Raw genomic sequence first — 13387 nt, 5'->3', positions numbered from 1 at the left:
ATTATACAGAATTTGGTGGAAAATATGCTAATCCGTGTACAAAGTGTTTTGTGCAATAAAGGGTTATGGACTAATAATAAAATTAGATATATTCTGAAAGTTTCTGTAAGGAGCCAATTTGAGTACATGCGATTTGTTTTAGTTTTATTTGTTTTTTTTCGTCTCATATTTTATTTTTTGTATTATTAACCATTTTGTTTAGAGTTGAACATCAATTAAAGGGAAAAAAACTTTTATAATTTTCTTAGCTACTTCTACACTTATGCAGGAATAAATAGACGAAGAACAAACATGCACTCATTTGTGCTAACTACTGCACATATATATAAGTGATCAGCATGACGAGATGAGTTGAAATCCGGGTGACCCGTCCGTGCTTGCTCTAGCTAAAGTAAAAATTAAGATTTAAGAAGAAGTTTGGTATTGTAGAATCAGCAATCAGACCACTGCCGCGCTCACAAAACGCCATTAATAGAAAATCTATAAAGTGCCATAAGTAAGCTCCACAATAAAATACAAGGCCTATGTCGGAAAAAAAACCTTTTCCTTCGACAGTGAGAAAATAGATGAAATCGGATGATAACTCCACCGACTCACCATGTAACGGTTCTGTTAAAAACTACTAAAGTGCGATTTGTTTGGACGATCTTGGAAAATGTTTTTGTTTTTTCTTAACAGACCGAATCGATATCGCTTATATTCAGTACCATTATGATTGAAGATGTCTTCTTTCATTTGATACTACTAATTTTTACAAAAAACAATGTTTGTAAAATATATATACAATTTTCTTAAAAAACAAGCAAGGAAGGGCTAAGTTCGGATGTAACCGAACATTTTATACTCTCGCAAAGTCAAATGGTATACTCGTTTGAGATTTCTTTGTGGATTGGCTGATATTTTCGGTAGAAGGTCAACTATAGGCACTGGGGTCCACATATTTAGTACTTAGGGGCTTGAACAGTTTTGGTTCGATTTAGAGAATTTTTGGTCACAAGGTGGCATACTTTAAACGTATTATTCCCGCAAAGTTTTACCCCGATACAATCATTGTTGCTTGATTTGCATACTGGAAAATGAAAGAATCAAATAGAAATTAGTAGGTGTGGTTGTAATTCGATTTCTCCCATTTTCGCACTATAACGTAAAGATATCCCATACCATCCCAGAAATAAAATTTAATGTCTCTGGAGTGTTTAGTGCTTGATTTATCGCGCTTTTAGTAGTTTTTAACAGTACCATTATATGGGGAGTGGGCGGAGTTGCCACTCGATTTCAACTATTTTCACACTGTGGGTAGAGGTTCTAAAAAAATTTGCTTCCAGTGAATTTTGTTATTATAACATTAGCGGCTTAGGAGATATGCAGACTAAACCTATTAGAGGCGGGACCACGCCTACTTTAAAAAAAAATTTTAACTGCAGATGCCCCTCCCTAATGTGATCCTGTGTACTAAATAACAGTCTTATATCTTATTGCGGAGCTTAGTTATGGTAATTTATATGTTTTTGATTAATGGCGTTTTGTGGGCGTGGCAGAGGTCCGATCACGCCCATCTGCAATACCAACCGTCGCACGGTAACAAGAAATACATGTCGACGAAAGCGACGTAAGCGGCGCAAGGGTTCGTTCACGTATCATGATATTGCACTGTGCATAATTAGGTATTTATTCGAAGAAGTAAGTGGTAGAAGAAGCAGCAATAAATATGTTTGCTGCGATGCAAAAAAAAAAAATATAACTTTTATCAAATGAAAGTTTTCATGATTTTTCGTCTGCGTAAGCGATAACTTGAGTAAAAATTAGGATATCGTAATGAAACTTAGTACACGTGTTCCCTGGCAAAAACAAAATGAGGACGAGTTCGTTGATGGGCGTAATCGGACCACTGCCATGCCCACAACATGATATTAATCGAAAACATATAAAATGTCATAACTAAGCACAAAATTAAGATATAAAACTGTAATTTAGTGAAGGGAACGCAGTAGCAAGAGGCACCTGTGGACAAAAACTTTTGGGAAAAGTGGGCGTTACCCCGCCCTCTAATGTACATATCTCCTAAATCACTGATCACAATAACCAAATTAGCTTAAGCCACTTTCTATAAAAACCCCTACCGGTAGTGTGAAAATGGATAAAATCGGATTATAACCCCGCGTTAAAAACTACTAAAAGCACGATAAATCAATAACTAAATGCGTCAGACATTTAATTTTACACCCAGAATGATACAAAAGAGCTTTATAGGAGGCGAGGCCGAAATTGGGCGTGGCACCGCCTACTTTTATATAAAATCACAAATCTCTGGACTTACTAGACCAATTTCAACCAAATTCGATACAAACATTATCCTGACGATCCTATACCTGATGTCAAAAATTATTGCATCAGCCCAATATATCCTTTTTAATGATTTTCGACTTTCCACCTGACTTTAAACCGTTAAGTTAAAAGTTTTCTTATAAGTTATAAAATTATATTAATCGTTTGCCGCTCAATACAAATGAAATTGGTCTTGGTCTAAACCTCATATCGCTAATACAATAAATTCCGATCATTTGGTTGACATTTTTCACATCAACGCAATATATTTAATTTAGCGTCTTCGGTTGAGTTTATATCACATATATAATATAATATCTCATTTGAGGATGGTTTTAGTATAATTTTTGTTGACGGGAAGTAAAATATAGTAATAAAATTAAGTGAGCCATCAAAATAAGTTTATATGATACCGAATTTGATTGTAATCCATTCACGATTTCTTCAAACAATGAAGTCTAACTCTTTCTTATTTCCCCTGCTTTGGTCCTTGCAATTTACAACAGTAGAACATGGCACTATTTGTGCTTCTTCCGTATCTATCCATATCATGTAGGTTATCAAATTGAATGTTTCTGACGTATTTGTTTAGTGAATTATCGCACTTTTAGGGTTTTCAATGAAACCGTCACCCCCATGGGCGTGGCATCCGATGAAATCCATTTTTGCATTGTATGAGGAGTAAGAAGGATATATGTACTTTAAACCTATCAGACGGAGCCATTTGTGGGCGTGCAACATCAACCTTCACAGGGTGCCCTGTTTTATCAACATATTTTACTCAAATTATCGGTTGAACATACAGACAGACCTACACTCACCGGGAATTCAACTAGTATCGCCATCCTGATCATATATAAATCTGTATATAACACTAGAAAGGAAAGAGTAAAGTATAACCATTCTTTAACACACACATATACTCGATTAAAATTGCGTTTTCTTCAATTTCTAAATATAACCCGGTCGATCCAACACCGGGGATGTCCTAAGTTCTTTCGAGAACTACTTTCTGAGTGTTGACACTGTTTTTTTTTTTTATAACACCAAATTCAGGAATTTTTATACTAAATCGCATCCGATACGCATTTTTAATTATATTTTTAGGACCTAATATAAAACTATTTAGACCTCCATATTAAGGATATATATGTAGATATGTATGTATATAGGTAATCCCTACTTATATTATATAATATTATAAATGCGAAAACCTGTTTGTTTGTTACGCTTTCACGCAAAAACTACTTAACCGATCATCATAAAGCTTTGTACACATACTCTTGGAGGTGTCAGAATGAACGTATCGTATGTTATTTAATAAAAAAATTTTTTTTTTTAATAATATAAAGAATTTTTTTTGTCAATATAACCTCTTAATCTGGCTACTTTAACGCTATCTAGTATTCCAGTAATGAGGCTCAAGCCTGAATACTATAAAACTATCACACTGTACTACCGACAGCCACGTTAACATCCAATCAGATTAACTCTACAATGGAGACTATACACTATACTTCCATAAACTATACTTTCAGTATAGTATGCTATACTACGGAGACTAAACACTATACTTCTATAGTGCACCTTCAGCTATTTTGAGTTTTTCTTCATTGTTATTTCTTCTGACACGGAAATCTGCGCTACCAATAAATTCTTCGTCGGTCCGTTAAGCTAAAATTGCACGAAATTAAGAATCTGAAGTTCACGTAAAGCAGAGAAGACAACAGGAAGCAGTGCGATAACGTGTTTTAAGAGCAGCTGAAACTCCTCTTCAGACACGAGTTAGTTCAGAAAGACCAGCTATCAGTAGGCAGCTAGAAGAGCGAGGGAAATTCCCAATTCCCACAACAACTAGTTCTACGTCACCGGAATTGACGCGGATTTTATCCGACCAAAGGCTGTTATTTTGGCGATCTAACCCTGTTTGGATCGGTAAGTTCTAGGTTAAGTTTGTCGTCATTAGAGCAACACCTAGCAGCAGGGTTGCTCCGTATCCTCTTGACCCGTGCTGGTATCGAGTCCAGCCCGGGCCCCGAGGAATTCTTTTGCTGCATATGCGATAAAAGGCTCCATCCAAGCTCCACCTCGCTTAGGTGCAATACATGCAATGGATGGAGCCATCTTAAGACCTGCTCAGGCCTTAAGACTCATAGGGAGTGGACCACAAGTTACGTGGCCCCATGCTGCCAACGCAATACTGCGACACCAGCCTTAACGCCGCCACTCCAGTTGAGTGACCAAGAAAGGACCTCTACGGCCCTAAGAAGCTCTAGGCAGTATGACTCCTAGTCTGACCTCACGAATTGATTTCTGTGGACAACCGCACCTTCATTAACTTTAACAAAGCTAACTGAGTCGGCTTCACAGAATTTACTAAGAGCACCTTCAACGCACTACCCATTCCTATGGACGTTATCTTTGGTGAGCGCTTCATTCCGGCTGGAAGATTCGCAGAACTTCGCACTTCCTAGCCGAAGCATTGTATTAGCAAACGAGCGCGACACCGTGTGATCCCCGAATAAGGGATCTCAATTTGGATATTCGGCAAATAGTAAATCAACATAAGCGGACAAAATGGAAATATAGAGCACCTGAAGTAGTGCAATCTCGCCACCGATGTAAGTAAACTTGCTGTCAAGGTCTTGTGTAAGCCGAGGGAACGACAAAGGTGTGTCTTATTGTCCGATAACTCTCCTTGTCCCAGTAGTGAAGACACTTGAGGCCTTGCTACTCCCGACATTCACTCACCACCTGACTCTAGCAGACCATCAGCATGGCTTCCGAAAAGTGCACAGCACTTAGCGTCATAAACGCCCGGACAATTCATGGCCTAAACCAGAAGCCACCCTGCGAGAGGACAATCCTCGTAGCGTTGGACTGTTCAAAAGCTTTTAACACAGTCAATCTCACAACGCTACTTGAGGACCTGAAACAATCAACGCTCCCCCCAGGGCTGAAGCGGTGGACTATGAACTACCTGAGCTGTCAACCACCACTGCACGATATTGACGTCGAGCAATGGAATCGATGGCGTGTGCTCAAAAGTAAACAGCTAGCTCTCCGACCTTTCTCGCTTCTTCTCTGCAAAGAGTCTAACACTCTCCCCCACTAAATCCACAGCGACCATCTGCACAAATTTGACGAAGGAGTACAGGCTGGACCTGAACATTTCAGTCGATGGCACAAAAATTCCGACAGTTAATAACACTAAAATTTTAGGCGTCACATTGGACAGTCTGTGCTCCTTCACTCCTCACACGACCGCGATAACTGCCAAAGTACAGAGCCACAACAAAATCCTCAAATCGCTTGCCGACAGCTCTTGAAGAAAAGATAAAGAAACGTTGTTGGCAACATACAAGGTAATCGGCTGGCCGGCCTTAAACTATGCATCAATAATATGGTCGCCTGGATGTAGTGCCACGCAGACGAAGAAGCTTCAGACTTGTCAGAACACTGCACTCCGGACTATCATGGGATGTCTCTTGATGTCCCCAATAGAACACCTGCACAGTGAGGCCCTTATGCTTCCAGTTAAGAAACATAACGAGCTCCTCTGGAAGCAGTTTCTATGAAAACACCCCTGAAGTCTGCTTGCACCGCAACCGCCTCCTAGGAACATCAAGAGGTCATTCCTTGATTACGTAGACGACATCAGACATTACGCCGACCGGACTTCGGACGCAACGAACTATAGAGCCATTAACACCTTCATCGACTCCCTCTCAGTCAATTGCGTACTAGGAGTCAAACCACCACCCATAGCAGACGTAGAGCTCGAGCTGAATATTGTAGCAGGTTAAACTCCTACTTATTCAGAATAGACCCCGACATTCCAAACATATGTTCTGCGTGCAATGAGGCTCCGCATGATACTAACCACCTCTTTGCATGCCCAACAAACCCAACTCATCTAGCACGCTTTTCCCTATGGTCCGACCCCGTCGAAGCAGCCTGTTTCTTGGGCCTACCATTAGATGACCTCGACGACAATACTAGATAACCGTTACAACAAAAAAATCTTTATTTTTTTTTTGATCAGTGTTATGAACTAAAGAATTTGTTCCGAGATCATAGCACTGTCTTAGGTGGCAATCTATGTAAATTTCTTCAAGATACCTTGCCAAATAAAAAGTAGGAAGTACTTAATTTTGATCGAGCAGTTGGTATCTTATAGTGGTCCAATATTTGCAGTTCGGACAAATCAGCTTCTTGAGGAGAAAGGAATATCTGCAAAATTTCAAATCGATATCTCAAAGACTAGATCGAGTATATAGAGACAGACTGGCTGAATCGAATCAACTCGTCTCGCTGAGAACTCACATTCCGTTGTTGGATCGGCCAGGATTAATTTTTGAAGCGCGGCCGAAGGCAGAAAAGAGTTCTAAGCGTAACACGAATAATGTGGGTGTTTGTTTTCCGCATTTCTTGAATTTCTATAGCAATATATAATGTATATGATAACACCTACCAATTGTTGCCATGCAAACTTTTTGTGGTATATTTGTCTAAATAGAATTAAATAAAAAGTTAAGTATTGAACTTAGCTGTTTTTACAATGATTAAAAATTATTTAATGAAATGTTAATGTAAGAAAGATGCAGTGGTAGTGAAAATTCATTATAAACTGAAAATAAACCATGAGATCCTCCTCCATCAGCCTATACCCGTTTTATATACGAATTTAGGATATATACTTTAAAATATCTATATTTTTACTTTAAAACTTTGTTTCTGAAGTATAAATTTTCCACTTTGGCAAGTAAAACATGACGAAGCGCCAAATTTTGTTATGGCAAGTGCAATGGTACATAAATATATAGACATATTTTCACATTCACCAACAACACTTACCAAATATCAGATCTAGATGTCAAAACCGTCACAGCATTTATATATCCATTGTGATCTATTGATATCCACATAATATCGTTTAAATTGGACATAATAAGATTGCACACTTTGGTTGAGCTTAAAAATTCTTGTCGCTTTCCATCAGCATAAGTAACTTCGGCTTTTAACCTGTACAACTTATCCATTTTTGCCAAAGACTGTTAATAATTAGTAAATAAAAATTAAACTACGTAGAATATTTTAGGTAAATGTATAGTTTAGGTCCCCAATCGGGGAAAACTTTAGTATACCGTCCTAGGCTTTCGGGGATAAAATGGGTATGGGCGGGTAGAGGAAAACCTCCAGATCAAGAATATATATAGCGGGAAACTTATAGTTTTCGAGATATTTACGTTTAAAGTTGAAAATTTCAACTATTTAAAGTACGCATTTTTTCGATTTCACATGAATTATACACTTATATTTTCCACTTTTATATCCACTAACACTTCACTAATTCGCTTGTACACATTTATTTTATATTATATAGTGCAAAAATAGTTTAATTCAATAATTAAATTATTGTTAAATGCTATTAATTCTGACAATAACAAAAGGGTTGCAAAATGTCAAATAACCAGTGTTATCTTATCGACATCTTTTGTACTGAAAAAAATTAAAACAGATAATACCCCAAATACAGGAATCCAAAACCTAGAGAAATAAACTATTACAGAGCATTGATGTTAAGTATTACGTTATACCCTTTATGACAATATTACTTTTTCTTGTAGAACCTCTTTTTGCGTTGGCGGCCTTCGGCCGCGCTTTAAAAAAATTAAACCTGGTCGGTCCAACACCGTGATGTAACAAGGTCTTTTCGCGTAGAACTCCTTTTTTGCGTTGGCGGCCTTCGGCCTGGTCGGTCCAACACCGGCGTGTATCAGAATATTTTTCGCGCAGAGCTTCTTTTTGCGTTGGCGGCCTTCGGCCGCGTTTCAAAATAATAACCCTGGTCGGTCCAACACCGGGGTGTACCAAGGTTTATACGCGCAGAAATTCTTTTTGCACTTTGTTATTGTCAAAATCAATAATATTGAAGAATGATTTAAATATTCAAATAAAGCTATTTTTGCAGCATTTAATATAAAAAAAAATTTCTAAAAACGAATTAGTCAAGTGTTAGTGGCTATAAAAGTGAAAAATAAGAGTGTATAATTCATTTTCAACCGCAAAAATACTTACTTTAAATAGTTGAAATTTTCAACTTTAAACTTAAATATCTCGAAAATTATAAGTTTCCCGCGGCTATATCTATATATATTCTTGATCTGGACGATCTCCTCTATCCGCCCATACCCATTTTATCCCCGAAAGCCTTGGACGGTATACTAAAGCCGAACCCCCAACAGTCTTATTTTTAAGCGTATATTACAAATTCGTGAGCGGAAAGTGAATTTGTTCAATATTTCTATTTTTTTTTTTTAATTTTTTCAAAAATAAACTAATAAAAAAAAACGATTTTTTATTTTTTTGATAAATATGCATTACAAATTTTTTTTATACATTTAAATTGTTTTATTTTTTTCTTTGTAAAAATCACATATTGTTCAAGTTTTTGCAGCCCCAATATGGTCGCCTAGATGCAGTGACACGCAGAAGAAGAAGCTTCAGACCTGTCAGAACACTGCACTCTGGACTATCGCGGGATGCCTCTTGATGTCTCCAATCGAACACCTACATAGTGAGGCCTGTATGCTTCCGGTTAAGGAACACAACGAACTCCTCTCCAATCAGTTTCTGCTGGGATGTTTTCGTAGAAACCACCCCTGTAGTCACCTGCTTGTAGAGGAGCCGCCTCCTACGAACATCAAGAGGTCTTTCCTTGATTACGTCGACGACATTAGGCAGTACGCCTACCGGACTTTGGACGCAATGAACTTCAGACAGGCACTGACCGTCATTCACAGTGGAGCCATCAACACCTTCACCGACTCCCTCTCAGTGAATGGCGTATTACGAGTCAAACCACCACCCATAGCAGACGTAGAGAGCTCGAGTTGCCTCGCGAAACCAGAGTGACCCTCGCGCAACTTGGTTCTGGATACTGTAGCAGGTTAAACTCCTACTTATCCAGAATAGACCCCGACATACCAAACACATGTCCTGCGTGCAATGAGGCTCCGCATGATACTAACCACCTCTTTGCATGCCCAACAAACCCAACTCATCTAGCACGCTTTTCCCTATGGTCCGACCCCGTCGAAGCAGCCTGTTTCTTGGGCCTACCATTAGATGACCTCGACGACAATACTAGATAACCGTTACAACAAAAAAATCTTTATTTTTTTTTTGATCAGTGTTATGAACTAAAGAATTTGTTCCGAGATCATAGCACTGTCTTAGGTGGCAATCTATGTAAATTTCTTCAAGATACCTTGCCAAATAAAAAGTAGGAAGTACTTAATTTTGATCGAGCAGTTGGTATCTTATAGTGGTCCAATATTTGCAGTTCGGACAAATCAGCTTCTTGAGGAGAAAGGAATATCTGCAAAATTTCAAATCGATATCTCAAAGACTAGATCGAGTATATAGAGACAGACTGGCTGAATCGAATCAACTCGTCTCGCTGAGAACTCACATTCCGTTGTTGGATCGGCCAGGATTAATTTTTGAAGCGCGGCCGAAGGCAGAAAAGAGTTCTAAGCGTAACACGAATAATGTGGGTGTTTGTTTTCCGCATTTCTTGAATTTCTATAGCAATATATAATGTATATGATAACACCTACCAATTGTTGCCATGCAAACTTTTTGTGGTATATTTGTCTAAATAGAATTAAATAAAAAGTTAAGTATTGAACTTAGCTGTTTTTACAATGATTAAAAATTATTTAATGAAATGTTAATGTAAGAAAGATGCAGTGGTAGTGAAAATTCATTATAAACTGAAAATAAACCATGAGATCCTCCTCCATCAGCCTATACCCGTTTTATATACGAATTTAGGATATATACTTTAAAATATCTATATTTTTACTTTAAAACTTTGTTTCTGAAGTATAAATTTTCCACTTTGGCAAGTAAAACATGACGAAGCGCCAAATTTTGTTATGGCAAGTGCAATGGTACATAAATATATAGACATATTTTCACATTCACCAACAACACTTACCAAATATCAGATCTAGATGTCAAAACCGTCACAGCATTTATATATCCATTGTGATCTATTGATATCCACATAATATCGTTTAAATTGGACATAATAAGATTGCACACTTTGGTTGAGCTTAAAAATTCTTGTCGCTTTCCATCAGCATAAGTAACTTCGGCTTTTAACCTGTACAACTTATCCATTTTTGCCAAAGACTGTTAATAATTAGTAAATAAAAATTAAACTACGTAGAATATTTTAGGTAAATGTATAGTTTAGGTCCCCAATCGGGGAAAACTTTAGTATACCGTCCTAGGCTTTCGGGGATAAAATGGGTATGGGCGGGTAGAGGAAAACCTCCAGATCAAGAATATATATAGCGGGAAACTTATAGTTTTCGAGATATTTACGTTTAAAGTTGAAAATTTCAACTATTTAAAGTACGCATTTTTTCGATTTCACATGAATTATACACTTATATTTTCCACTTTTATATCCACTAACACTTCACTAATTCGCTTGTACACATTTATTTTATATTATATAGTGCAAAAATAGTTTAATTCAATAATTAAATTATTGTTAAATGCTATTAATTCTGACAATAACAAAAGGGTTGCAAAATGTCAAATAACCAGTGTTATCTTATCGACATCTTTTGTACTGAAAAAAATTAAAACAGATAATACCCCAAATACAGGAATCCAAAACCTAGAGAAATAAACTATTACAGAGCATTGATGTTAAGTATTACGTTATACCCTTTATGACAATATTACTTTTTCTTGTAGAACCTCTTTTTGCGTTGGCGGCCTTCGGCCGCGCTTTAAAAAAATTAAACCTGGTCGGTCCAACACCGTGATGTAACAAGGTCTTTTCGCGTAGAACTCCTTTTTTGCGTTGGCGGCCTTCGGCCTGGTCGGTCCAACACCGGCGTGTATCAGAATATTTTTCGCGCAGAGCTTCTTTTTGCGTTGGCGGCCTTCGGCCGCGTTTCAAAATAATAACCCTGGTCGGTCCAACACCGGGGTGTACCAAGGTTTATACGCGCAGAAATTCTTTTTGCACTTTGTTATTGTCAAAATCAATAATATTGAAGAATGATTTAAATATTCAAATAAAGCTATTTTTGCAGCATTTAATATAAAAAAAAATTTCTAAAAACGAATTAGTCAAGTGTTAGTGGCTATAAAAGTGAAAAATAAGAGTGTATAATTCATTTTCAACCGCAAAAATACTTACTTTAAATAGTTGAAATTTTCAACTTTAAACTTAAATATCTCGAAAATTATAAGTTTCCCGCGGCTATATCTATATATATTCTTGATCTGGACGATCTCCTCTATCCGCCCATACCCATTTTATCCCCGAAAGCCTTGGACGGTATACTAAAGCCGAACCCCCAACAGTCTTATTTTTAAGCGTATATTACAAATTCGTGAGCGGAAAGTGAATTTGTTCAATATTTCTATTTTTTTTTTTTAATTTTTTCAAAAATAAACTAATAAAAAAAAACGATTTTTTATTTTTTTGATAAATATGCATTACAAATTTTTTTTATACATTTAAATTGTTTTATTTTTTTCTTTGTAAAAATCACATATTGTTCAAGTTTTTGCAGCCCCAATATGGTCGCCTAGATGCAGTGACACGCAGAAGAAGAAGCTTCAGACCTGTCAGAACACTGCACTCTGGACTATCGCGGGATGCCTCTTGATGTCTCCAATCGAACACCTACATAGTGAGGCCTGTATGCTTCCGGTTAAGGAACACAACGAACTCCTCTCCAATCAGTTTCTGCTGGGATGTTTTCGTAGAAACCACCCCTGTAGTCACCTGCTTGTAGAGGAGCCGCCTCCTACGAACATCAAGAGGTCTTTCCTTGATTACGTCGACGACATTAGGCAGTACGCCTACCGGACTTTGGACGCAATGAACTTCAGACAGGCACTGACCGTCATTCACAGTGGAGCCATCAACACCTTCACCGACTCCCTCTCAGTGAATGGCGTATTACGAGTCAAACCACCACCCATAGCAGACGTAGAGAGCTCGAGTTGCCTCGCGAAACCAGAGTGACCCTCGCGCAACTTGGTTCTGGATACTGTAGCAGGTTAAACTCCTACTTATCCAGAATAGACCCCGACATACCAAACACATGTCCTGCGTGCAATGAGCATGACACTAACCATCTCTTTGCATGCCCAACAAACTCCACTCATCTAACACCCTTCTCCCTATGGTCCGACCCCGTCGAAACAGCTCGATGACCTCGACGACAACGAATCTGGAATTTATCACCCAAACGGGGACTACGTAACCGTTACAACAACAACAACAACCGCCAGTACGGAAAGGAGTTCGACGATAAAGAAATTGTGGCCGTTACATTTCTTTAGTATATTTTTTCATAAGAAAATGGTTACCACGCTGAACTGGTAATTACAGCTAAGTGATCTGAATTCTACAGAATTTTGCCGCTACAACAACAACTAAGTGACTGGAATTTGTGATATGTGCAGTGTGTTAAATAAATATTAAAAAATATACATAAACTATTGAAAAAATTCACTTTCCGCTCACAGATTTGTAATCTAAGCGTATAAATAAGACGATTTAAAAAAAAAATTATTTTTTGAGTCCTCCTTAGTTGGGGGACCTAAACTATACATTTACCATATTTTTACCTGAAGGTTTTGTATTTGAATACCAGTTAAAGCTTCCTGGTTCGTTTTAGCGAATCCAATATCCAAACTTGATATTGTAACATTTCCCCGATATGTAAAACTGTTGAGACTTTTAGGGTCAATCGCATGACTTAACTCAATATTTAGCCAATTATCATATTCCAAATAACCCTGAAAAAGAACTGTCATTACTAATATAATTCGAAACAAAAAAAAAAACTTACCAAGCTGAATTTATAATCCATAATAAGTACTAAAAGGAAATATAAACGTTTGAATATCTCCATAATTCTAACTGCCCAACTATATTAAAAGATTAAAATGTACATCGAAGTTTTTACGGCATGTATCGATTCATAAAGAACGATAGGGTGACGATCATGGG

At 37.5% G+C, this 13387-nt stretch overlaps 1 protein-coding gene across 1 annotated transcript in view; it reads right to left on the bottom strand.

Moving 5' to 3' along the window:
• Window positions 1-13387, bottom strand: part of EMC10 (ER membrane protein complex subunit 10) — a 24395-nt gene extending 11008 nt beyond the window's left edge. The window contains exons 1-3 of the mRNA XM_014239888.3: window positions 13227-13387; window positions 13003-13173; window positions 10334-10530 (exon numbers count right to left, since the gene is read on the bottom strand). Coding sequence (XP_014095363.2) covers window positions 10334-10530; window positions 13003-13173; window positions 13227-13289 — 431 coding nt within the window. The 5' untranslated portion in view covers window positions 13290-13387. The remainder of the gene's footprint in view (window positions 1-10333; window positions 10531-13002; window positions 13174-13226) is intronic.

Source organism: Bactrocera oleae, chromosome 6 (genome assembly GCF_042242935.1).
Source record: "Bactrocera oleae isolate idBacOlea1 chromosome 6, idBacOlea1, whole genome shotgun sequence".
Lineage (NCBI taxonomy): Eukaryota > Metazoa > Arthropoda > Insecta > Diptera > Tephritidae > Bactrocera > Bactrocera oleae.
Note: the sequence above shows the minus strand (reverse complement) of the source record. Positions and strands in the feature narration are given on the sequence as shown.